This window comes from Canis lupus, chromosome 3, assembly GCF_048164855.1.
Source record: "Canis lupus baileyi chromosome 3, mCanLup2.hap1, whole genome shotgun sequence".
Taxonomy (NCBI): domain Eukaryota; kingdom Metazoa; phylum Chordata; class Mammalia; order Carnivora; family Canidae; genus Canis; species Canis lupus.
The window spans coordinates 14,250,713-14,278,685 of NC_132840.1; the positions used below are offsets into that span (position 1 = coordinate 14,250,713).

A 27,973-nucleotide genomic window follows, 5' to 3' on the forward strand; every position below is an offset into this window, starting at 1 on the left:
CATGATAATACATAATAACATGTAATCCCCTTCAGGTCAACAACTGGAACTTTACCAAGCACCAGAAGCCTCCCTGGCCCATTTCCCATATCTCATGTCCTTTTCCCCATAAATGAAATGAACACCCCTTCCTTATTTTAATCCCACTTTAAGCTAAAAATAGAACAGTATTGATTCTCAATTTATAATGGCAAAAACAAATAAGCAGTAAATATATGCCCTCAAGAGTGATTGCACTGGAGAGGCATTTTACATCTGAAACATCGATTTGAATCTGCATAATTGATTGTGAATTGCAGTTAAACACTCTTTTTTTGTCACACTTACACCTGAATACTGATAATGATTCAAAAATGACTGTACTTCTGGTAAACACACCTACATATGCACCCCTTCCCCAGAGAGATAATTCACTGACTTGCACGTGGAGACCCATGTGCAGACGCACACATTGTCCTTTCCACAGTATACTGAAGCATTTTGGTAGTTGCTCATGATTAGGCATAATCAGAACTTCCTTTGTCACTCCGTGGATTGTGTGTCCCTTTATGTCTGTATTCCTTAATACTTGACTTACCACCAGATCGACAGTGACAGTACTTAAGCCAATCAATAGACATGTAGAAACTGTGGGCCAGTTATCAAGTCTGTCTTAAGAGTTAGCTAAAGAATTTAAGTTGTGTAGGAAGAAAAAGTGGACTTTAAATGAAAATGAGACAGTCTTAAAAAGTAAAATGCTATCTCAGGCAAATTCTTCTGAAAGGCCTGCCAGTGTTGTTAAGTTGGTAAATTTTTACTTAGCTCTTACACTTTAGACAATGAAACTACTAATGACTTAAAAAAAAAAAAACTGGGCAGAGTAAGCTTCATAAAATTTCAGATGAATCTAGATAATTCCTAGATTAATTTAATTTAAATAAAATTGCTTATTTAAATAAAATTGCTTATTTAAATTAAGTTAAATAAATTTATTATATATAATATTCATATTATGTATATAAATAAAAGACAAAAATGTAAAGATTGTATGGAATGAAGAACTAGCTGAATAAAATAAGCATGTCTGGATATCAAAGTCACCATGAGATTATTCTTTTACTTTCCCTCTCTCTTTGTGTCTTATTTTTAACTTTATGTGTGATACACATAAAAGGATAGATGATAGACAGATGTATACTTTCGCATATATTCTTATGTGTGTTGACATATATATACATACTGTACACACACACACATTGCCTTCCTCCCAAAGTAACGACTCCCCTGAATTCTATGCTTTTCATTTCTTTTTTCAAATAGCTTTTTAAAAATCTCATATATTCTTAAGCAACATATTGCCTAGCTTTGCTTATTTTTAACATACTCAAAACTATCAAATATATATTCTATGGTCTTCTACAATTTTATTTTTTTCACTACAAATTTTGTGTCTAAGATCCAGCCATTCTCTTTGGTATGCCTTGGTGTATTTCCTTTGTACTGCTGTGTATTACTGCATTGTAAAGAGTACTACAATTTATTGATCTGTTCTTTGGTCATTGGATGTTTGGGTTGTCAACAATTCTTTCCTATTATGAGCAGTATTGCTGGAAATTGCACATCTCCTGGTGCACAAATGCAAGAGTTTCTCTAGGTCAGTGTTTCCCAACTTTTCTCTTTTCATGAGACAGAGAAAATACTAGTATTCATATCGCATCCTTGGGTTAGAAGGTAAACTCCTTGAGACCAGTGGTTCATCTTAGAGATACTCTGCCCAGGAGGACGTACATATAAATGGAATTGGAGGAATGTCAGGGTGTGGAAAGTTCAAATGTACACGCTAATGAAAAACTGTTTCTTTTTAAAGTAGGTGCTCAAATTTACACTCCGACTACCAGCCTATTGGTGCTTCTTTTGGACCACGTTCTCCAGATGATCTGATGTTGTCAGAAGTCTAAAGTCTTCTGAATATACTGTTTGTAAAATAGTATCTAATTGTAGTCTTGATTTATATATTTTTTTTTAACTGACGAGTTAGAGCATTAGTTTATATAGATTTTAGTCTGTGAGCTCCCTGGTCTTCCCATGTGCCATTTTTCCAAGTGTGTTTTCTAGCTGATTTAAAGGTAGTTTTTGTTTTACTTTATTTTTTTTTAAAGATTTATTTATTTTAGAGAGAGAGAGAGAGTGTGTGCGCGCACACGCACACACGTCAGTTGGGGGAGGGGCAGAAGGAAAGAATCTTCAAGCAGAGTCCCCACTGAGCATGGAGCCTGACCTAGGGCTCCATCTCACGATCCATGAGATCATGACCTGAGCTGAAACCAAGACTTAGATGCTCAACCAACTTAGGCCCCCAGGCGCCCCTGTTTTCCTTTATTTTATTTTGGTTTTCTCAATTTGGAGTACTAATCATATGCTGTTTTCCACATACTTCCCACAGGTAATGTTTCTCTTTATGTGTCTTTTGGGAACCATAATTTCTTAATTTTAATATAGTTTAATTTGTTCATCTTTCCTTATATGCATTTATTTATAAATTTGGTATACTGATAAAATATTTCTTGTTTCTTGCTTAGGTAAACCTTTTTTCAACCTCAAGATATTATATTATTTTATAATATCTGTGAAATTTTTCTTCCCTATTTTCATATTCTCATGTCTTTAAAGTTCTTTTTCTTTTCTTACTGAACTTATTAGACCTCTAATAGAAAATTGCGTATAAGCAGTGGGCATATTGGTAGAGATCTTAGTATTTTGTTTTGTTTGTTTGATCTATTGAATCCAAGAAAGCTGTTAGCACTGTACTAACCTGAATGTGGATTTCCCCTTTTGGCAGATGATTGTGATGAGCCTCTGGTGTCTACCTTGTCTCAGGCATCATTCAGCAGTTCATCTGAACTTTCTAGCAGTCATGGTGCTGGATTTGCAAGGCTAAATCGAAGAGATGGTAAGTCTGCTTTTTTCCTTCAGATTGGTTCATGATGAATCTCATTAATTTTCCATTTTCTTGTAAGAAAATCATTATAAGGGATATGTTATAAAAGGAAGTATGTGTTTCAGTCAGCAAATGGCTGGAACTCATGGGAACTGTATGACCTGCAGGCCTGATTCTGGAATGGCAAAGGGTCATTTCCCATTTTAAAATCCTGTATCATCATTTCAACACCTAAACCACCAAATTCCTTCAGCATGGTGAGCTTTATATTTCTTTTATAAAATAAACCTTTCTAGTACAATCTATAGTCCTTCTGTATACTGTAGCCAGGACAATTTAATTGACCCTCTACTTCAGGTTAAACAGGAAGCTTGCAAGAAGTAATTTCCAAACATGTTAATTATTTAAAAATAAGAATCCCTCAGTTTGTTTAATTCTCAATGTCGATGACATGATTTTCTCCTGTGGAGGAAAGGGAACTTAATAAGTTTCGTGCTCCTTTAGGAATCCTCTGTTCATATTGTTGACAATCTCTTAGGTAGGTTGTGTTTGATTGCTTGAATATGTTTAAAGGAAAGTGCAGATAATTAAAAGACAACTTGCTATTGAAGTAAGAGAGAGTTTCAAAACTGTGCGCGCTTAGAAACAGCATCACCGTGGCCCCTTTCCATAATATGCTGAGGCAGAAGCCATCTGCACTTACATTCTATGGAAAGAGGCTTGGCAATCCTAACACAGAAAACATTTTTAGCAACCATGAGAAAATAGACACCGACATCATATATTATTGAAACCGTGATTTGCTCATTTATTATCCCCTTCTCGCATGCCATATGTCAGCCACTTCTTCTCATTTTTCTCCTTGATGTTATCCTCAGTGCCGTTATAATGCTTGAACACAATGAACATTGGACATAACAAATACATCATATGTGTGTGTGTGTCTGTGTTTTGCCATCTGGTACACATGATAAATATCTATCACTTTAGCATGATTTTAAATTTAAGTGTATTTTAAAATGTTATCTCCTATTATTTGAGACAGTCACTTTTATGTGTTTCTGAGCGTGAAAGCATCAATGGCAGAGCAAGCACAGAGGTCCTTGTATTGCATGAGGAATTTGAGGAGCCTTGAATGGATTTGTGTAGATTAGTGCTCATCTGTTACTTTTATTTGCCTTGTAGTGAGGGTTATTTGTCACACTGGACTCTTTTTCCCTATTTGCAATTCTGAATTCTTTGCTGACCAGAGGCAAGTGAGCTCTTCTAGCCCCTCTGCTGACCAGTCCAGCTCCTACAGGAATACTTGACATCCCAACACTGATCTTACAATGAGATTTCCATCTTATCCTCCCTTTCAAAGTAAGTCAGGGTTTTACATCTACCACTGCTCTATTTGAGTAACAAGAGCTTTCCTAGGATCTGGCCTATGGAAGGATAGAACATTTAATTTAACTATTTTTCTTTATTTCATTTGCTGAGATTCAATAAATCACCCAAAATGTATATGTTATTAATTGGATCAAATCATATTTTACATTAATTTATAGACTCATCAGAAGTCTCCATCAGTGAGACTCATTTTCATTCTTAATTCATTTCTATGGCTCTTGGTGAACCACAGTATCAAACTTCATGAATCTCATTTGCATGTTAATGAAATGGAGAAACAAAACAGGATCATTTTAATTATCTTTTGCTGGTTGTCAACCTACTTGATTACATTTTTTCTTTTTTATTTAGCTTTTCTTTTTTCTTTCCTCATAATTACATTGAGTGTTTACAAAGGAGTGTCAGATTTTGAGTGATTTATTAAAGGCTATATATTATTTCTACTATCAACTTTCCTTGTAGTATATTTAGATCAGGCTGTAGAAAGGTGTTTAATCAAGTCAGGAGGTGATGTATAAATAAACCAAATCAACAAATAAAGGTCTCAGTATCCCAGAAACACAGATAGAGCGACCTCTTTCCTGTGGAATCTAGAAAACTTAGAGCCAAAGAACAGACAAACAAGAAACAAAGAATCAAGCTTATCCAGCTGCAGTTCTCCATCCGTGAGATAAATGCAACCATGACTTTAACTGTGAAAATAATGAGGCCCCGTGGTGGGAGAAGGAGACCAGGAAAAGATACTTTTGAACATAATGAGTCTACCAGGAGGGAGGAAGAAAAATGAACATTTTTTTAAGGCATATTAATTTAATTTTGTCACTTGAGTGCTGTTGTCGGTTGAGTTGTGTCCTCCAGAAGGATATATCCAAGTTCTAACCCTGATACCTATGGATGTGACTCTATTAGGACATAGGTCTCTGCAGTGTGATCAAGTTAAGGTCATATGGAATGAGGTCATACTGGCTTAGGGCAAGCTCCAGATCAGGCCTTCCAAAGAGAGTAAGATTTGGAGACACACAGAGACAGAAGAGACCAAGAGAAGAAGGCCATGTGGAAATGCAAGATGTAGAAATGGAAGCAGAAATTGGAATGATCTGGCTATAAACCAAGAAATGTCTGTATTACTAGCAACTGCCAGAGTCTAGGAGGAGGCAGGGAAGGAGTCTTCCCTAAAGTCTCCAGAGGGAGGCACATGGACCTGCTGATACTTTGATTTTGGACTTCCAGCCTCCAAAACTGTGAGAGAATAAGTTCTGTTGTTTTAAGCTGCTTAGTTAGTGGTAGTAGCCACTGGGAAGCTAGGACAAGTGCCTTTGAGTAAATGACTTGTTTTCCATACTTTTGTACTGGATGCCTCTCAATTTGAACCTGAAAGATGTCATAGTTCGGAGAAGTGTAGTGCAAATGTAATGGTAAACAACATAGATCAACAAAAACCCATCACTGCAAATACTAGCTACATAGAAGAATTCAGTCTTTCTCTGCCTTTATATAATACCATATTGTTGCAGTTTCAGTGTAGTTTGAATTATGATGGGCAACTAAAGTTACTGTTGTCTATGCCAAGTTCAAACAGGCTCTAGTGCGTCATTTGATAGTCCAGTGTGTTCTTAGGACAGAATATAAGGAAGCCACATATGTAGAACTGTTGTTCATGCTGCAATGTAATCCAAATGAAAGGTTTTATTTTCATGTACTTGGGAAACCTAGGAAATGGGTTATTGCAAACTGATATACTTGTGTGTACACGTAAAATAATAAAGGAATAAATAGAGTTATTATACACAAATATTTTTTATTTTAGCAAAATAAAATACTTAAACGTATGAGTGCAAACATATATATATATATATATATATATGTACATGTGTCTATTTATATAGCAGATTGCTTCCGTAAGTGAAAAAAACTGTAAGTTTTCTCTCATCTATTCTGTAAGATCAAAATATATCCTATTTTGCTAGAAAGTAGAATGTTTGTCTCTATTTTCCCACTGTTTTTTTAACTGCAGCTAAATCCTTCTATTCTAAATGCTTACAGAGCAATGTTTTCCCCGTGCCTGTAGCATTTGCTATTAAAATCAAACATCTATCTGTAGAGAAATTAGCATATTTGGTTAATTGACTGAGAGAACTCCCATTTTCGGGTGTACTTCTAATGAGAATAATTATGATATTCTATACAGAATTATTTGATGATTTTTACTGCCCTGAATCATTGTGCTTGTTCCCATACAACTATGATGCCTAAATTAAAACCCAAAAGATAAATCCCCAAGGTATACATGATGCATGTCAGTGCTTAAGAGGACAGATGAGGTGAATGTTTCCTGCTGTTAAACATATTGCATAAAATCTCTTATAATTATCACATTTAAAAAATGATAACATTAATGCACTTAATAACCAATACTTTCTTTATGAGGGAAAGAGTAAGAGATGAATGTTGCACAGCACTGGAAAAACTCCCCTTCTTTAGAAAGAGGAGCCTCTTTGGCACAATGGGTATGGGTCAGGAGTGTACCTGAGGGGTCCCCAGGACCAGAGATGGGGTGGGCAAGCTTCCTGACTGAGAATACGAATTTGGTGCATTGGGGATGGCCTTTTCTTGTCTGTGTGAGAGAACAAAAGATGCCAGCAGTTTATTTGCTTCTGTATCACCTGCCTCCCCATTACACCTGGAAACTGACATGCCCTTGGCACCTGAATAATTATCTAAATTGCAAGGGGCATACCCCTTCCTGCTGATTCAGGCTGTGAGTACATGACTTCTTACCAGCTCTGCCTGGTTTTTCTGTCTCCTGCCCTAATTTATCTCCAGGATTAGGAGATGTACAGTTCTTAACCGTGAGATGAGAGTGCTTAAACCCAGCTAAATCCCTGAATAGTCAGATTCCTGAGAGTTACTCCTGTAGTCCCAGAACACAAGCATCCCCAACACACTTGAACCTTAGCTAACCTACTCTCTCTCATACTCTCTCTCTTTTCAGTGGACCATAAAATTTTAGGTGAAAGCAGACAGTTCCATATTAGACCAATTCATCATTCTTGGATTTAAATCACTGCTACCTCTTACTCTTTTTAAGGATGGAAAAAATATTTAAACACTGTGCTTTAATTTCATCATTTTCTTTCTTTTAAAGATTTATTTATTTATTTGAGAGACAGTACATGTGTGTGCATGGGGGGGGGCGGGGGGGGCAGAGGGAAAGAGAGAGAATCTTAAGCAGACTCCTGGCTAAGCTTGAAGCCTGTTGAGGGCTCCACATGGGGCTTGATCCTACCACGTTGAGATGGACCTGAGCCGAAACCAAAAGTTGGATGCTTAACCAACCGCACCATACAGATATCCCTTTAATTTCCTGATTTTCTATTTGAAGAATAGGGATAGTACTGAAATGGTATTGGCTTTATTAAAAATGATCTTGGCTCCGGTATGACCATGAGAAAAGCACGGTCCCAAGAGAAAGGTAAACAGTTTCAAAGTGTGTCCTGCTAATTAACCATATTTTAGTAAACCTCACAGGACCAAATGTATACATTACAAAAGAATCTCCAGGAATTCAGGCTTCTATACAACACTGGTAGTAAGAGCTGATTTCTTCATGATTAATTATAGTTATATTTTTTATGTTCATTATTAGCTTGAAGTAAAGATAAAACATTCTCCTATATCCTTAGTCAAAGTCTGTGAACTAGGATGATCTGATGGTTTTACTTAAAATATTTTACTTTTTTAGCAATTGGGAATTGGATTATGAAGTTAAAAAAGAACTTCCAAAGAGATTAACATTTTGATCAAGGTTTGGAAAATGAAGTTCTAGATCAATTTTATGATCTGTGGTATGTCATCTGTGCTTATAGATTATATTTTGTATGCTGGCCTTGAGAAGATAGAACAAAAATGAGTCAAGATTTACATCTTATTTCTCACCATATCTATATCCTATGTTCATTAAGGCAGAGGAGAGTTTGCTGTCATTTCTGTGATTAATATGGAATTGTTTATACTCTTCTATTGACCGTTCACTAGACTTAACAACAGAGGTGATTGTCCACCTGGCTGTTTGACTCTCTGTTTACTTTGCATGTTGCCCTCCCTTCTGGGCCCCTAAGGATATGTCCCATTCTTTTCTCATCTCTCCTGCTAGCATCATGGTCTTCTATCTTCCTTTTCTTATCTTTGTCTGCCCTGTAGCACACTTCCTTCAGCTCCAGATCAATCTGATAATGTAATCCAAGTGAATATACCAAGTAGCCATTCCTAAGCAATTTTTAGTGATAAAAAAATCTGGTTTTGGCAACACAAAAACTAGATTGTAGTACTAAATTGTGAGCTGCCTTGGGGAAATAAAATGATCTCTTGTTCTCTTTTCCTATAAAAGAAAGGGGTTGAATTTGAGGATCTCTAAACTCTATGACAATACACTCTTTTTATTCATATGATTCTATAGGTGATATCTTTTCTTTCTGACTCATTGTGATAATGGAGATCTTTTCAAAGCATGTGAGAAAGTGAAATTGAAGGCCCTTCAATAAGAGAGTAAGTAGGATATGTTAAGGCAGATTGTTCTTCTCTGTCCCCTCAAATGAGAAGACATAGAATGCTCCTGGCTTAGGAAATGTCTTAAGCTGCCATAAAATCTAAGAATTCAACTTGCATATATGATCCTACTGAAATTGTGATATAGTGGCTCAAATTTGGTCAATTAAAATGCATTCATAAAATTTAAAATGATCATTAATACATAATGTACCTTTCTTTATGTATATATAATATTTTTCACAGTGCTGAGTAGGAAAATTTAACATGTAGGTACAGAGAAAACTGTGAGTTAAGAAATCATGTGGTGTGTTAGGTGGAATCTCCCAGAAGCACACCCTGGGCAATGATGAGGTGCCAGTAGTTTATTAGGGAATAGCTCCCAGGAGAAAATAGTAAAAGGAACTGAGGGAGAAAACAGGGTGAGGAAAGGGAGGAAACCAAACACAAGTCAAGTCCCATACACAGACTGGTCTCCCAAGAAAACTTGGGATGATCACATTGTACCTAAGATGTTGTCCTACCTCATGGTAAAGGAACTGAGTCTGGCCAGGTGGCTGAGTGTATGATCAATTTAGAAAAGTTAGTTAATGCCTTAGGCAGCTTGGGCTGCTGCAACAAAATACCATAGACTGGAGGTTTTCAGTGCTAGACATTTATTTCCTGCAATTCTGGTACTAGGAAGTGAGATCAAGATGGTGGCAGATTCAGTTCCTGGTAAGAGCCTGCCTTAGCTAGTAGACGGCCACCTTCTTACTGTGTGCTCACGTGACCTTTCCTTAATGTGTTTATCTGGAGAGTGCAATCTCTCCGTCTTTTTCTTCTTAAAAGGGCACTAATACCACCATGAGGGTCCCACTCTCAAGACCTATTCTAAACCTGAATACTTTTAAAGGCACCAAATATCATCACATTGAGGGTTAGGGCTTCAACTATGAATTTTGGAGAGACACATTTAGTCTGTAATAGCTACATTTCTATAAACTAGTAAACCATCAGAAAGTGTTAACTGCTTGAGGATATCGGATAAAAACCCAAGATAGGCCTTCAGGGGCAAAGATCCTGGAGAGAAAGGAAATCACATATAGTGAGCCTGACATTTTATGCTCCAAGTAACAGAGCTTCAAAATATATAAAGAAAAATGGACAGAAACAATAGGAGAAACAGACAATACAAATTGAAACTCAAAACAGAGTGAAGGGGTTTTTAACTGTGCTCTCTCTGTATCTTATTGAAGAAATAGGCAAAAAGCAGTGAAAATACAGAGGATTTTAACAGCAAAGTTAACAAATTTGACAAAATATGTCAACTATGTAATTTATATTTATATAATGGGCAGGTTGTATGAAACCCTGCCTCCAACAACTAAAGAATACATACTCTTATCCAGTGTACCTTAGGATATTTACTTAAGCTTATTCTGGGCCATAAAAATTGTTTAAACAAATCTCAAAGGAGATTTAAATCCTACAGAATAAGTCCCTTGGATATAGTTGAATAAAGCAGAAATCAATAATTAGGAAAAACTTAAAAACCTAGAAGGGTGTGGAATTTAATTAATATACTTTCCAAAAAGAAATCTCAATGGAAATTAGGGGATATTTTAATTCAATGATAACCAAATACCATAGGTCAAAATTTTGATGTGGCTTTGTCCAAACTGGTAGGCTTCCTTGCACATATTACAAAAGAAGGTGGGCTAAATATTAATGATCCATCCATTGCCTACTTCTTCACTTTCCCAAGAAATTCTTAAGAAGTGACAGATTAAACAAAGGAAAAGGAAAGGAAAAAAGGACATTAATTAGTGAAATAGAAAACATGCAATACAATCAATAAGACAAAAATAAGAGGATATTTCAACAAACTTTCTGCTAATAATGGTGAAAATTTAAATGAATTTAAAAAATTATTTAAAAAACACATCTTAAAAAAAATTGTACCCAGGAAATAAAGTGTAAAATTTAAATATCCCTCTGTCTGTTAAAGATAGTGAATCCATAATTCACACGCTCCAACAGAGAAAACTCCAGGCTAAAATGCCTTCATACGTGAATTCTCCCAGAAACTTTTAAGGAAGATAAAACTCTAATCTTCCACATTCTCTTCCAGAGGACAGAAAAAAAAGTCAAAATACTTCCCAACTCATTCTGTGAGGCCAGCATAACCTTGATACCAAACCCTGTCAAGGACAAACAAGAAAGGCAAATTAAAAGCCACTCTCTCTAATGAATATAAATGCAAAATACTCCAAACAAATGTTAGCATATATGTGTGGAGGGCCTGGGACTGAACTTCAGAATGAGAATGCACCCTCTTAGCTGGAAGGCACTTGTGCTCTGCAAGCATGGTGGATTGCAAAACCAAAGAAACAGTGAAAGCAGGGGCCTGGAGCCTTCCAGTCTGATACCATCCTGAGCATCTTCCCTAGGAGAGGATAGTGCAGAAGTGTGAGTAGAAAACCATCTTTTTTTTTTTTTTTTTTTTGGTATACACTCGTATTAGAAACTGTGGTCATTAAAGTGTGCTGTAATCTGTTGGACACTTCTTGGGTGACACTTACATCCTTTCAGCGACACCTTTCTCTAGCCAGTGAGGTAAGGAGCAGGTTCAGCTTCCAGCAGGTGTAATGACCTGTGGGATTGTACCACTGACTGAAGCTTCCTGCCCGTGGTTCTCTGGATGCTCCCAGTGAATCCATGGGGCATCATAATTGTGATGGTGGAGTATGGAGAGTAGTACCTGCCTTGAAGGCTAACCCTGACCAATAGAGGACAAAAAATAAAAAAATAAAAAAATAAAAAGGATGGATAAAATCCTCCTGCTTTGTCCTCCGGGTGGAAAATTCTGAGATGCAACTCAATAAGGCTGCTCAGAAGTGTTAAACTTCTCATTTATTCCTACATTGTTTTTCTGATTTTGTTTAGTAGTCTGTGTTGTCTTGTATCTCACTGAGTTTCTTTCTGATAATTATTTTGAACTCTTTGTTAGGTAATTTGTAGATCTTCATTTCTTTAGGGTCAGTTGCTGGAAGTTATTACTGTCCTTTGGTGGTATCATGTCTGCCTGGCTTTTTGTGGTCTGTATAACCTTGCATTGTTGTCTGCATTTGAAAGAGCATCAAGGGACAGGTCCCTGGGCAGGCAGGATTGGTCCCAGACTGTGTCTGAGAGGGCCTGGAACCGATTCAAATGGCTGCGTCAGGGTCCACAGCTTGGACCAAGGTCTGCAGGCCTGCTTTCAAGGACATGGAAGAACTTGTCTCCTGCCAGACCTCTGGGTGGGCAGGATGACTCCAGGACTGGAGGGGCTAGGGTCACGGGTCCGTCTGAGGGTTCAGTAGGGTCAAAGTAGGCAGGCCCTACCTGTGGAGTTGTGAGTATGAGACTGCTCCCATACTGCAGCTGAGAGGGCTTAGAAGGGGGAGCAGGACCCCTTCAAGATCCACAGTCAGACCATGAGATTTGAGGGCTGACCTCTGGGGAGCAGGCCCCTGAACCACTGCTTCCTGATCTGGCAGTGAGGGGCTGGCCCAGTCCCCACACGGGCAGAACAGCTCCTGGAGCAGCTGGGAGGGGCCAGAGCCCCTTTCCAGAGCTGTTGCAGGATCTTCTTCCTGATGGAAATTGGAGGGCCTGCCTTCAGGGGTACGGTCAGGCGTGTCTCTTGTAGGACCCGGGGTGGGACTCCAGTGAGACCCGAGAGCAGAATTGCTTTGGCCTGGGACTGGGTCCCTGAGCTCCCACAAAGGTTCTTTTGTCCTTGGATGGCCACTAGATTATTGTTGCTAGGGCGCAGGGCGAGGCGGGCATGGGGGTATGAGCAGGAGACCTCAGCTTCTGCCGCCTTGTGGACACCACGTCATATAGTCTGTATCAGTCTGTCATTATCATCGTCTGTCTGTCTAATGATATGTAATTTAAAACCTATTCTCATAAATTATCTCGTTTGATTTTTAACTATAAGCCTTTTGAAGGCTGCCCTGCAGATGTAATTCCATGAGAAAGGATGTGGAAAAACTACATGACTTTGTAAGGATTTCTCTGTTTCTTCTCAAATAGGACTTTATATCAAAGATTTTCTCCCTCAGTGGGAATTGTCAGGTCAGGTCCTTAAAGGTCTAATAATTTAAGTAGAAAGTTAGGCCCAAATCCTATTTAAATGATTTGAGGATTGTTATTTTTCTTACATCTTTTTTACCTTTAAAAAAAGGTGGCCATGTAGTGGATATTAACAATAGAAAATAAAAAGGACACATGTAAGATGGGCTATATAATTGGCCACATAAAATGTAACTGATTTAATAGACTATATAAAAATATCTGACCATATAAAAATGAGAAACAGGATCAGGGACTCTGTGCCAAAATGAGAATGTTTATGTGGGTTTTTCCAAAGCCTCTTCCTTGACCTTGGCATTGTGCATGCCCTCCTACAACGAGCTGGTCCACCGCCAGGGCTCAGGAGGAGGCCTAGTACAGACAATCTCACATTTGTGCTGGAGGAGAAACATGTTTAACAATCTCCTTTCTTGTATTTTCAACTGCCTGGTGCAATTTTCCAGTTGCCGACGAGATGTCTTGTCTTTACAAAAAAAGCTCAACATATCTTAAGTTACATATATTACCTCCCAACCAGCTTCTGCTTGTAATTATTTTTCTTTTCTGGTTCCTGGTGGTTATCTTAATCACCATGGCTTAACATTCTTAGAATCGCCTTGTATCTCTCTCTTGATCCCTCTTCCTGAAAATGATAAATTCTATGTGTAGGTACATGGTTTGCAATCTCTCTTATAACGCTTTTTTTTTTTTTTTTTTTTTTAGTTTCCATTACTACTACCCTACTGCAATTTTTGGATTTCTAACCAAGGTTATTTTAATAGACCCATAACTGCTCATGCAATTTTGAGGCTTTCCTCAATAAAAATAAATTTTGAGTGCAGTTGTGACCTTGTTTTTTTGTCTGTTAAAGATTTTTCAACCTCACCTTCATCACATGTATGGATGTTTCTGAATGTGCTTTCTAAAGTCCAGCTAATATTCTGCAGCAGTTGAGCAGATAATTTGGTAGTTTTAAGGAAGGAAGAATAAAAAATATTCATAAACTTCTTCAAGTTAAACAGTAAGATAACCTATGAATTGTCTACCATTTACTAACAGAGTATAATTTCTCTTAACTAGCCCATCTTTACTTAATTGGTGTGCTTTTATATTTGTTCTGCAAATCTAATTATTTAAATAAACCTAATAATACCACATGATATTAATTCTGTGATCAACACAGACACATAAAGGGCACATTGATCCATAAAATTATAAGTGGAATTAAAAAAGCAAGAATATATAAGGAGTGGCCATGATTTTAGTATAAAGTATAACACACAAGCTGGCATATGTGAATATTTGAATGTGGTGATTTCATACAAGCATCTAAATAAGGAAAGCACTGGATAGACAGAACAAGGAAGTTGGACCTAGTAGGCAAAAGACTTTAAATCAACTCTCTTAAGTGCTCAAAGAGCCAAAAGAAATAAGGAGAATAATGTCTCAACAAATAGAGAATATCAATAGAGAGTTACAAATTATAACCAGGAAATAAACTAGTGTTTCTAATGTGAATGTTATGACTTTTTTTCTGAAATGGAAAAGAACAGGACTACATATGCATCCAAGGTGCACTCCTTATAGCAAAAACTCATTATTGATATGTTGGGGAGCAAAGTAGAATAAGCTGTCTGCAAAATTCCTCTATCAAAAGACACTATCAAAACCTATATTTTTTTTAGTGGCTCTGAAGGTGGAAGAGTAACTATTATGAGGAAATGCTAGCAGCCTCCTGCTTTCTTCGATGTAAGAACTACTTTGATTTCTGAGTTTTAATCCTGCTTCTCCCTTTATTTTTTTTTATTATTTTATTTTATTTTTTTTTTGCTTCTCCCTTTAGAAGAGCAAAAACCCTCATCAGTCTTTCAGTCTGGTTAGCCTTGGTGACCCATACTGTGGAAGAAAACACTTTCTCTCCTGTTCAGGTTCATCTGGTGTGCATGTTGCAGGCTGGAGTGTGCGCTGGATAGACGGGAGGGGCTTCATTCAGGGCAGGTGGTTGGCAGACAGGAAGAGGTCTCCATTGTTACAGTCTTACCAGACTGTTTGCAGGGAAGTGGTGAGTAGGGAGGCCTTTTCACTGTATTGTGCAAGCAAGTGGGCAATAGTTTCTGCTTTTCTGCATTAAAGCACACTGGTTAATGTTGGGAAAGGTGAGCACATAAATTACTGTAATGAAGGAAGACATAAAAACATTCTTAATGGCAATAATAATTCCTTCAGAGGTAATTCTGCATGGGGGATGGTTTGGGGAGCAGAAATGGATATGACCTCCCCACCTGCCCTTCCTTTATCTCTCCTTTCCCAGCTCAGAGAGGCGCATTGTCACCCAAGGCTTAAGGAAAGGGGGTCACTGTACAGCTTGGGAACAAAGCTAAGTGGATACCTTTGAGGTCTACGATATAAAAGATATGAAGGAGAAATGAACAGCCTAAAGGAATCCCTTTTCCCTGTATCCCACTGAGAGGAAGAGAGAAGGAAGGTTTGGAAAAGTAGGAAGAGGGTTGGACATGAGCAAGCAAGTGTGAAGACTCACTCTCCCCTAAAGTCCTGCATCAGATTAAGTCCACAGTGGGAAACATCACAGAGCCCTTCATTCCCATTCAGGTGCCTGTATGTGAAAGCTGTGTGTAGAGTGGGTGATGGAGGGGAGCCTGCCCACCCCAGGACAAGTCACCAGATTGCCCTGTTGCTGCATTGTAGACAGGGTAGTGTGATAGAGACCCCACAGCAGCTCCAGATGGCATAAGAGCAGAACCAAGGGCTCCTGTGGGCACCAAGAACGAATGCAGGAGGTAGGGAGTGGAGGGGTTGGTGTGGGCAAAGGGTCGCACCTGCAATGGGAGGAGGAATATCCAAATGCTGTGATAAAGCACGTCCCAACCAACTCTTAGCAGGTCATGACGGAGCAGAGAGGAAACTTTGTACGTGTAGAAGACGAGAAACTAGTCTTCCTGTCTCCTGCTCCCAGAGCTGGCAGGAAGGGACACAGACACCTGCAAGTATTTTGAAGCTGAAGGTGACAGAAATAAAATTCTGAATTGACTGAGTAATCCGTGAACTGGACTGAGTTCCTCAGAAATGATTAGATTGATTTTCTACATTAGACAGAATAGAAACTCAAGAGAGAAAATTAGATTGAGTTAGGGAAAAAATGCATTTTTCATACCTGAGGCTGTAACTGAGAAATTCATAACTGCAATATGATTCTAGCTGTATTGCTCAAGTAGCTTATCTGAGCTGTGGTCAATAACCTGCTGGCTTGTGGGAGCCCACAGTCAGCAGCTCTTCCCAACCTAGCGTTACCAAGTTGGGAGCTTGAAATCTGCCACTGGGGGAGCATTTACACCACAGGAATTGACAAATGCTATGAAGCAGGGGTTTCTCCCCTGTACCCTCCCAGAGAACAACAGATTAAACACTACGGCATACCACTTACCTGAACTTATCTCTTAAGAGTCAAAATATAATGATCTTGGGGAAAAAATAGTAGAATTTCTTTCACAAATTAGACTGCAATGCAAAAGACCCTAACTAAGTGTTTGATGTGTTCCCGGTACGTGATTGTTTGTTGCTTAAAAAAAATATATCTGTATCTATATATGTATATTCACAATGCATGTATAAGTTCTTTTTTAAAAAACATATTTATTGATATTTATTGATTTGAGAGAAAGAGATAGCAAGAGTGGGAGGGGCAGAGAAAGAGGGAGAGAAAATCTTTTTTTTTTTTTTGTATATTTTTTTATTGGAGTTCGATATGCCAACATATAACACCCAGTGCTCATCCCGTCAAGGGCCCCCTTCAGTTCCCATCACCCAGTCGCCCCATCCCCCTGCCCACCTCCCCTTGTTTGTTTCTCAGAGTTGGGAGTCTCTCATGCTCTGTCACCCTCACTAATGTTTCCCACTCATTTTCTCTCCTTTCTCCTTTAATCCTTTTCACTATTTTTTATATTCCCTAAATGGATGAGACCATATAATGTTTGTCCTTCTCCAATTGACTTACTTCACTCAGCATAATACCCTCCAGGTCCATCCATGTTGAAGCAAATGGGGGCTATTCATCATTTCTAATGGCTGAGTAATAGTCCATTGAATGCATAGACCACATCTTGTTTATCCATTCATCTTTCGATGGACACCGAGGCTCCTTCCACAGTGTGGCTATTGTGGACATTGCTGCTAGAAACATTGGGGTGTAGGTGTCTCAGTTTTTTACTGCATCTGTATCTTTGGGGTAAATCTCCAGTAGTGCAATTGCTGGGTCGTAGGGTAGCTCTATTTTTAACTCTTTGAGGAACCTCCTCACACAGTTTTCCAGAGTGGCTGCACCAGTTCACATTCCCACCAACAGTTAGCAGTTCACATTCCCAACCAAGAGGGTCCCCCTTTCTCCACATCCTCTCCAGCATTTGTTAATTTTCACCTGTCTTGTTAATTTTCACCATAGAGAGAGAATCTTAAGCAGGCTCCATACCCAGTGGGGAGCCTGATCTGGGGCTTGATCCCATGACCCTGAGAATCATGACCTGAGCTGAAACCAAGAGTCAGGCGCTTAACCAACTGAGCCACCTAGGCGCCCCTGCACATAGGAGTTCTTTAGCATAGTTTTAAAAACTTGTTTCTAGAACCACATACAACATGTCAGTGTATTAAGAATGTATATATCCCGTTGAAACATTCAAACTTCCAGCTTTTGGGGTTGGAAATGTTGGTTGACATACTATTTGATTTTATGCTAAAAGGAGAACAGCTCTCCATTCAGTGTCTATCTTTCATCAAAATATCCAGAAATCTGACAGAGCTACAAAATCTTGTCTTTCTCAGTGATCTAAGAATATGAGTTAAAATGTTTTACTGAATAAATATCAAGAGTGAGAACTTAAAGCAACTGGCTATGTAAGTGGCTCAAACAGATTAAACTATCCATCATAAGTTGGGTATAGTTTGGTAAAAGATTACAAATAATACCTTCTTATAGAACAGTGTGAATAAGTCTGCATATTGTTAGTGATCTTAAATATTGTTTATTCTATACATTTAAATTTGTAGATTGTCTTTTTTGATACTAATTTATCTAAAGTTGGTGATCCACACATGTACCCAACATAAAACACACGCTAAGTGGTCCTTAGATGCTGAAAGTTTGACAGTTGTTTTCTTAGTTTTGAATGAAAGATTTTCTGCAATCTGGCTCCACTTTCTTTTCCTGCCTTAATGACCACTGCCCTCTCCCTGCCCTCTCTCTCCCCTCAGTCCAATTACTGCCATTCTGAAAAATGTGCCTTACATCTGTCTGCCCTCATATCAATCCTCTGCTTGGAAGGCTCCAACCCTTCATTTCGACCTTTCAAAATCCTACCCTAGAACCTAAATGGAATGTTTCTGTTTCCCTAATCACTCGGCCAGCAACACTCTCTAGATCCTAAACTTCTTTAGTATATGTCCTGTTTCAGTTTCTTATGTAGTATACGTCACTTGTCCATGTGTCAACTTAACTGTTTCTAAAAAGACAAACTTCCTGGAGGTGGAAGCCATAGCATCTGTGATGAAGAAAACTTTCCCAAGTCAACAGTGTTCAGGGCTTTGCCTGATATTGGGTCTGTGACCTTTCACAAGTGACTACCTCCCTTTGTCTCCATCTCTTCATGTCCAAATTAGGAAAAATAGTAGTTTCCGTCTCATGGGTTTATTGTAAGAATCAAATGAGTCAGGACAGGGAAGCACATTGTGGAACACAAAGGCAACTTCTATTTATAACTAGTGATCCAGAGTCATTCTTGGAATTTCTTTTGACCATTTATGCACTAACGGATATAGTGATCACATTTGGTTCACTAATTGTGAGTGTTAGTGGTGGGGTGATTAGAGAAATATTGATAATTCTTTGTATATACTAACTTTCTCAGGAAAGTTTGTGTGTGGTCTAGTACTGAAAACCATAAGTAGTCTATGTGATTAGGGGGATAAATTCTATGTTCTTTGCTAAGAGGGATGGCATTTAGAGATTTTAAGGAAAATGGCATTTTGTATTTTTCTGTTTCCTTGTTCTTTCATATTTTTTTTAAAAAAGATTGATTGATTTTAGACAGAGAAAGAGCATGTGACTGGGGAGAGGGGCAGAGGGAGAGGAAAGAGGATCTCAAGCAGATTCTGTGCTGAGTGGGGATCCCGACTCAAGGCTTGATCTTGTGACCCTGAGATCATGACTTGAGCTGAAATCAGTAGTTGGATGCTCAACTGACTGAGCCACTTAGGCGCCTCTTCATAGTTTTTGTTAAGAGTTAGAAATATCCTAAATTTCATAGCTCCTCTTGGATTCAATTTTTTGACATTTTATTTCTACCTTTTTCCTATTTTTAAAAGGTATCAGGAAACTTTAATAGTGTTTAGATTTTTCAGAAACATGAAATCTAACTGCTTTATAATCTACACATAAACCACAATAATTCAAATGTTAAGATACTTAATTAAGACATTTTATTAAATCAATATTGATCAAATATTTCATTTATTCATTGGAATTCAAGACACATTTCAGATACTAAAAAAAAGATGGATGAAAAATAATCAGAACTATTTCTTATAAAATAAATGGCAAAAGAGAGTTTAAGATACTTTGAAATGTCAACTTTGCTCATTAAAAAAGTCCATCATTTTACTTTGTTAGTAGAAAGCAAAATTCTTCAGACCTTTGGCCTTCTGAAGTCATCTCAGCATCTAATTTAGTTCTGTTTCTCTATTCGAATAGTAACAGTTCAGCTGTTACTATGGCAAGCCTCACTTTTATGTCTGACCAGCTCACAAAAGTTTTTACAATGTTGGACTTAAATACAACAGTGATATTCTAATAAAGATTGGTTCTTAGTTATTAATTTAACAAATGTAAATAAACTCTATTCTTTCTGTTATCAAGTTCTTATAAGTAACAAGCCAGACTGTGGGAGAGGTCCTGGTGGAGCTGCTCCTCAGAGGTAAAGGAAAGAAAGTCCTAGCTGAATGAGAGGCACAGGAATACATGTCATTCAAGTGAAATTGTGAAGAATGAGAATAAGCTTCATAGAAAAAATGCACTGTTTTCTGAGGCTCCAGTGCCTCCAATGCCAAATCGAAGTTACGTTAAATGCCTCACCTAAAAGGATTCCTTTTGTTAGCAGAAAGAATTTTCAACTTGCTTTTACTAAAGCAACTCTGGGAACAATGACAAAAATAGATTGGTTCTTTAAGAGGCACATATTGAAGATCTCCAGAAGGGTAGGACATCAGGCAGGAACACAATTTCCTGTCCTCCTCTCCAAAGCCTATAAATGTAGCCAAATCCCACTGGCCTTGCTTCCTTCATTATCACCACCCTGGAAGAGCTGCCCCTCTTTCTAAAGTGAATCACTCCACAGTATCCTTTATCTCTCAGGCTTCCTTGGGATTCCTGTTCCTTCCATTTTACATCTTCCACATTTCCCCATCCACTGATGACTTTACTGTCAGCATTACCATCTAGAAAGTTTTCCAAGCCATCATCCTTGACTTTATAAGCTTCTCCTTGCCCTTCCTATATCCAGTATCTAAAGGAATACCCACAGATCACTGAGCTCTGCCAATGCCATCTCACTAAGATCTCTCAAGTGCTTTCATGTCTTCTCATTCTTTCATTTACTCAGTTCAAGGTTATATCCCTATCAACTAAAAATTAATACAGAAAGTAAGTTTTTAACTGACTGATTGGAATAATAAGGGCTCAAACCAAGGTAGAGATCATGAAAAGCAAAGGCTACAGTGAAGATCACTTTGGAGGTAACAATGACCAGATTGGCAATTTTTACACATATAGAAATTTCTGTTTCTATTATTGAAAGGGAATAATTAGAAGTGATTTTAAAATTTCAGTCTGAGCAAAGATTGGAATGATGTGGCCATCTGGTTCAGACAGGAGGTAAGGCATCCAGTTTTGGAATGTTGAGCTTGAGATATCTATAGGGCATCCATGAATAGATATATAGGAAGCATTCAGGATTTGGGATACAGATTTCAAAGGAAAGTCAGAGCTCAAAATAAAGATTCAGGCGTCATGATCCAAAAACAAAACGCTAATCATTGCAGCCATAGGCACAAGAAATGCAGTCCACGGGGAATGAAAATTAAAGAGGAGAGGAGAATTGTATTAGCTTTTAAACAAAAGGGAGCTCTATGAAGGGTACAGAAAAAGGCTGGCCAAAGGGGCTGGGGAGAGGAAATGAGCTAAAGAAAGTGATTGTTCTAAGTGATTTGGTCATGACTTCTGATCTAGAGACGTTTCCTGATGGTTTTATCTCAGCTCATTTATTGACCTCGGCAAATCTCCTATTCTAAAGATACAGGATGTCAGCATAGCAAAACCAAAAAGCTTTTGTTCCTTTTTTGAAAGCATAATTTCTCAAGAATTATGCAAATGATGAATTTCTTATTAAAACTCTACTTGTGGGTCATCTGGGAGTTCCATATGATGTCCATACCTTCACACTGTCCCTCCTATTTTTATGTAAAGGAACATAAAATGCTAGAAGCTTGTATCCAGGCTTGCATATAATTTTGTAAGAAATGATGGACTTAAAAATTGTACAGAGAATGAATAACATGACACGATATTCTTCTACTCAGTTATATATATCAGGAAAGATCAGTACCATTATTTTATTAATTCCAGTATAGTTAACGTACAGTGTTCTATTAGTTTCAGGTGTATGATATAGTGATTCAGCAGTTTCATCCATCACCCAGTGCTCATCACAAGTGCTTCCCTTAATCCTCATCACCTGCCTTGCCCCCTCCTCTTTTGGTAACCATCAGTTTGTTCTCTTTAGTTAAGAGTATGTTTCTTGGTTTGTCTCTCTACCTTTTTGTTTGTTTGTTTTGTTTGTTAAATTCTACACATGAGTGAAATCATATGGTATTTGTCTTTTTCTGACTGACTTGTTTACTTAGCATTACACTCTCTAGCTGTACCCATGATGTTGCAAATGGCAAGATTTCATTCTTTTTTATGGCTGAATAATATTCCATTGTATCTCTATAAACTGGCTATTGTAAATAATGCTACTGTAAACATAGGGGTGCTTATATCCTTTTGAGTTAGTGTTTTATATTTTTGGGGTAAATACCCAGTAATGTAAATCACTGGATTGTAGGGTAGTTCTATTTTCAACTTTTTGAGGAACCTCCATACTGTTTCCACAGTGGCTGCACCAGTTTCCATTCTCACCAACAGAGCACGAGGGTTCCTTTTTCTCCACATCCTTACAACACTTGTTGTTTTCTTGTGTTTTTAATTTTAGCTATTTTAACAGTTGTGAGGTGATATCTCATTGTAATTTTGATTTGTATTTCCTGATGATGAGTATGTTGAACATCTTTTAATGTGTCTGTTTCATATCAGTGTCTTTTTTGGAAAAATGTCTATTCATTTCTCCTCATTTTTAATTGGATTATTCATTTTTGGGAGTGTTAAGTTGTGTAAGTTCTTTATATATTTTGAGTACCAACCCTTTATTATATATGTCATTTGCAGTTATTGTCTCCCATTCAGCAGGTTGCCTTTTAGTTTGTTGATTATTTTCTTCACTATGCAGAAGCTTTTTATTTTGATGTAGTCCCAGTAGATTATTTTTGCTTTTATTTCTCTTGCCTCAGGAAACATATCTAGAAAAATGTTTCTATGGCTCATGTCAGGGTAATTACTGCCTGTGCTCTCCTCTAGGATTTTTATGGCTTCAGGTCTCATATTAAGTCTTTAATCCATTTTGAATTTATTTTTGTATATGATGTAAGAAAGTGGTCCAGTCTCATTCTTTTGCATGTTGCTGGCCAGTTTTCCCAACCCATCTGTTGAAAAGATTTTTTCCCTTTTGATATTCTTTCCTTCTTTGTCAAAGATTTTTGACCATATAGTTTTGGGTTCATTTCTGGGTTTTCTATTGTATTCCATTGATATATGTGTCTATTTTTGTGCCAATACCATAATGTTTTGACTACTACAGTTTTGTAATATAACTTGAAGTCTAGAATTGCAGTATCTCTAGCTTTTCTTTTCTTTTCTCTTTTTAGAGAGAGAGAGAGTGTGTGTGTGTGCATGAGTCAGGGGTGGAAAGGGGCAGAAGGAGAGGAGGAGAGAGAATCTTAAGTGGGGTCCATGCTCAATTTTACAAACCTGAGATCATGAGCTGAGCCAAAATCAAGTGTCAAAGGCTTAACTAACTAACCCATCTGGGTGCCCCATGCTGTTGATATTTTGATAGAGATTGCATTAAATATGTAGATTGCTTTGAGTAGTAAAGACATTTTAATAATATTTGTTCATGCAGTCCATGAGCATAGAATGTCTGTTTCTTTATGTCATCTTCCATTTCTTTCATTAGTGTTTTACAGTATTCAGAGTACAGATCTTTCACCTCTTTGGTTAGACTTATTACTAGGTATCTTACTGTTTTTGGCACAATTGTAAATGGTATTGTTTTCTTAATTTCTCTTCTTCTTCATTAATAGTGTATAGAAATGCAACAGATCTCTGCACATTGATTCTGTATCCTACAATTTTAATGAATTCATTGATCAGTTCTAGTAGTTTTTTGGTGGAGTCTTTTGGGTTTTCTATATATAGCATCATGTTATCTGCAAATAGTGGAAGTTTTACTTATTCCTTACTGATTTGGACACCTTTTATTTCTTTTTGTTGTTTAATTGCTGTGGCTAGGACTTCTAGTACTGTGTTGAATAAAAGTGGTAAGAGTGGACATCCTTGTCTTGTTCTTGACCTTAGGGGTGAAGCTCTCAGTTTTTCCCCATTAAGTATGGTGTTCGCTGTGGGTTTTTCATATATGGCTTTTATTATGTTGAGGTATGTTTCCTCTAAGTCTACTTTGTTGAGGGTTTTTTTTTTTTTTATCATGAATGGATGTTATACTTTATCCAGTGGTATTTCTGCATCTATTGAAGTGATCATATGGTTTTTATCCTTTCTCTTACTGATGTGCTGTATCATGTTGATTGATTTGTGAATAATGAGCCAGCATTGTATCCCAGGAATAAATCCCAGTTGATCATGGTGAATAATTTTTTAAAATGTATTGTTGGATTTGGTTTGCTAGCATTTTGTTGAGGATTTTTGCATCTATATTTATCAGAAGCGTTGGCCTATAGTTTTTTTGGGTGGGTGTCTTTTTTTTTCATTTGTTTTTTATCTGTTTGGGTTTATTATTTATTTATTTATTTATTTATTTATTTATTTATTTATTTATGAGAGAGAGAGGCAGAGGCAGAAGCAGACTCCTCACAGAGGAGGGAGCTCTACACGGTACTTGATCCCAGGACCCTGGGATCATGACCTGAGCTGAAGGCAGATGCTAAACTGACTAAGCCATCCAGGTGCCCCTTTATCTGGTTTTGATATTAGAATGATACTGGCTTCATGGAATGAATGTGGGAGTTTTCCTGCTTCTATTTTTTAGAATAGCTTGAGTAGAATAGGTATTAACTCTTCTTTAAATGTTTGGTATAACTTACCTGTGAAGCCATTTGGTCCTGGAGTTTTCTTTGTTGGTAGTTTTGATTACTTAAAATCAGTGCCTTTAAATAGAAATACAAAGTTGCTGGCATTTATGGTTGACTATTGAGCCAACTTGACTCTGGAAATATTACATTCGTATTTCCTAAATTGGCAAATTGCTAATTTTTATAAGCCATTTTGAGGTATAATTGATAGACAAAAACCTGTATGTATTCAATGTTTACAACATGATGAGTTTGGGATACAACATGATGAATTTGAGGATAAAAATACACCCATGGTCTATAGTACCCAAAACAGTCTACAGATTCAATCTAGTCCATATCAAAATAGCAACATCATTTTACAGATCTAGAACAAATGATACTACAGTTTATGTGGAACCACAAAAGTCCCTGAACAGCCAAAGCAGTTGTGAGAAACAAGGGCAAGGCTGGAGATACCACAATTCCAAATTTAAAGATATGCTACAATGGTATAGTAATCGAAACAATATAATATTGGTACCCAAATAGACACTTAGATCAGTAGAATAGAATAGAGAGCCCAGAAATGAACTTAAAATTATATGGCCAATAAATCTATACAAAAGAGATAAGAATATATAATGGGGGAAAAAGACAGACTCTTCAATAAATGATACTAGGAAAACTAGCCTGCTACCTATAAAAGAATGAAACTGGACCACTTTCTAACAACCTACACAAAAATAAACTCAAAATTAAAGATCTAAATGTGAGACCTGAAGCCATAAAAGTCCTAGAAGACAGCATAGGCAGTAATTTCCTTGACATTAGTTTTAGGAACATTTTTCTAGATATGGCTCCTGAGGCAAGGGAAACAAAAGCAAAAATAAACTATTGAGACTACATCAAAATAAGAAGCTTTTACACAGTGAAAGAAACCATTGATAATACAGAAAGGCAGCATACCGAATGGGAGAAGATATTTGCAAATGATATATCTATTAAGGGGTTAATATCCAAAATATATAAAAAATTAATATAGCTCAACACCAAAAAAACAAAAACAAACAATCTGATTAAAAACTGGGCAGAGGACCTGAATAGACATTTTTCCAAAGAAGACATAAAGGTGCCCAAAAGACACATCATAAGATGCTCAACATCACTAATCATCAGGGAAATGCAAATCAAAACTACAATGAGATAATCACCTCACACCTGTGAGAATGGCTAAAATAAAAAAGACAAGAAATTACAAATATTAGTGAGGACATGGAGAAAAAGGAACCCTTGGGCACTGTTGGTTGGAATGTAAACTGGTGCAGCCATTGTGGGAAACAGAATTTTATGCATCCATAAAAAAGGATGAAGTCTTGCCATTTGTGACAACATGGATGTACCTAGCAGATATTATTATGCTAAATGAAATAAGTCATACTGAGAAAGACAAATACCATGATTTCACTCATATGTAGAATCTAAAAAACTAAACAAATGAGTAAACAAACAAAAAGAAGAATTAAACCTATAAGTACAGAGAACAAACTGATGGCTGCCAGAGGGAAGGGATGGATGGATGGGCAAAATGGGTGAAAGGATGTGGGAGGTAGGGGCTTCCAGTTGTGGGATGAAAAACTCACGGGGGTAAAAAATACAGCACAGGGAATATAGTCAGTGGTACTGTAATAGCGTTGTATGGGGACAGAGGTAGCTGCGCTTGTGGTGAACACAGCATAACATATAGAAATAATGCTGGATCACCATGTTGTCCACCTGAAACTAATGTAACATTGTGTGTCAATTATATTCAAATAAAAAAATTTAAAAAATACATCCATGAAACCATCACCATAATCAAGGCCATAAACTTATTCATCACCTCCAAAAGTTTTCTTCTGCCTGTTTTCTTTCTGTATTTGTATGTATGTATGTATGTATATATATATTTATTCATTCATTCATTTTTATTAACAATTTAAATTTTTTTCTTTTGTGGTAATTTTTTTAAATGAAAATGCAAAATTCTGAGCTCTGAAGGTATTTTCCAAATTGATCTTTATTAATTTTTTTATCTTCAGAAAAGAAAATAACAAGAGCAATAACAATTGCAGTATAATAATCCAGGCTAGAATTGATTTTCCATTGTGCTTGTCAAAAGATTTGCATTTTGCAATTACGGTAGCTGTCATCATGAGCATTGAACTGCTCTGCTAGGGTGCTGTTTTTCAGTTGCTTCCATTCTCCTTGGTAGTAACAGAGTGTGTGGAAAACGCAGGGGTGTGGATGAGATTCACAGTATCGCCAGAAGCAATTTGAAATTGGCTAGGCAGAAGCATGACCTATTTTTTTTGTCCGTCTTTTCTGATCCAGAAAATGTTTGCATTAACTCTCATTCCCAGCTGGAAGCATTGCTTTATTATGACTCAATGGATCAATATACATTGGGAGCCATGAACTATGATAGGTGGCCTGACAATCGTATGAAAGGCCTCACTGGTTTGAGTGGAAATGAGGTTGCTTTGTGAGACTTTCTTTTTATCAAAAGGGACAATTTAGAACTTTCCATTATGCATTACAAATAGAAATAAGATGGAGATAAACAGAGCAAGATGATGTGCTTTTTCCTCTTCTGCCTGCACTTCCCTAACTTTGGCATCCTGACAGACTCGATCATGCTCTCTCAGACTGAGAAGATTTCTATCTCGGTGAAGCCAAGGAAATATGTATCTGCTCTTTCTAATGCAGAATAATTAGTGGCATATAATTTTAGAAGTTATTTATTTCTCAGTTTAGGAGATACAGTGACAAAAGAGCAAGATTATAACCATAGGTTAAAATCAGATTAATAAATAAAAGTGCTTGATTGGAAAAATCACCACCAATGGTTTGTTACACTTGCATCTGTTTGTATTCTTCACTATTTTAGCATAATATCCCCAAATTAAATATATCGAAGCTTGATTTGTTCTATATAAAACTGTAAGGAGATCTTTTAAAACATGTGATAATTGAGCATAACTCAGAAAATCCAAATGTATGTCGAGTACTGGCAAAATTAGTGGTAAGGTCTCACATTTTTGACATAAAACCCATAATATCATATTTTTTTCTCTGTATTTTTCATGAAAACATAACTCTTGTGTGCTCCTCTATTTGTACATAGGCCAGGAGCCAGATGGAGCTGGCTAGGGTGCTTGGATGTTAGAGGAAGCAATTCATTTGTGTAGCAAAAGGGTCTGCAACTGGAAAGCATTTCTAGAATTGAATGTGTGCACGGGGAAATATTGTACTTGCTGGCTTCAGATACTAAATTCTATTTGTATCCTACTCCCCCACGCTATTGTAGAACATTATATCTATTAAAAGCATGTGTGTATGTGTGTGTGTGTATATCAATATATACATATATAGTATGTACATATATACAGTACACATATACATATATGTATATATATATTGATATATATATAATTTATTTTTCCTTCTCTGTCTAGTTTGTACCCATCATCA

The 27,973-nt window shown here is 37.1% G+C and overlaps 1 protein-coding gene across 1 annotated transcript in view; it reads left to right on the forward strand.

Moving 5' to 3' along the window:
- CNTNAP4 (contactin associated protein family member 4) overlaps positions 1 to 27,973 on the forward strand; it is a 241,907-nt gene that overhangs the window by 31,839 nt on the left and 182,095 nt on the right. Inside the window, exon 2 of the mRNA XM_072818909.1 lies at positions 2,819 to 2,929. Coding sequence (XP_072675010.1) covers positions 2,819 to 2,929 — 111 coding nt within the window. The remainder of the gene's footprint in view (positions 1 to 2,818; positions 2,930 to 27,973) is intronic.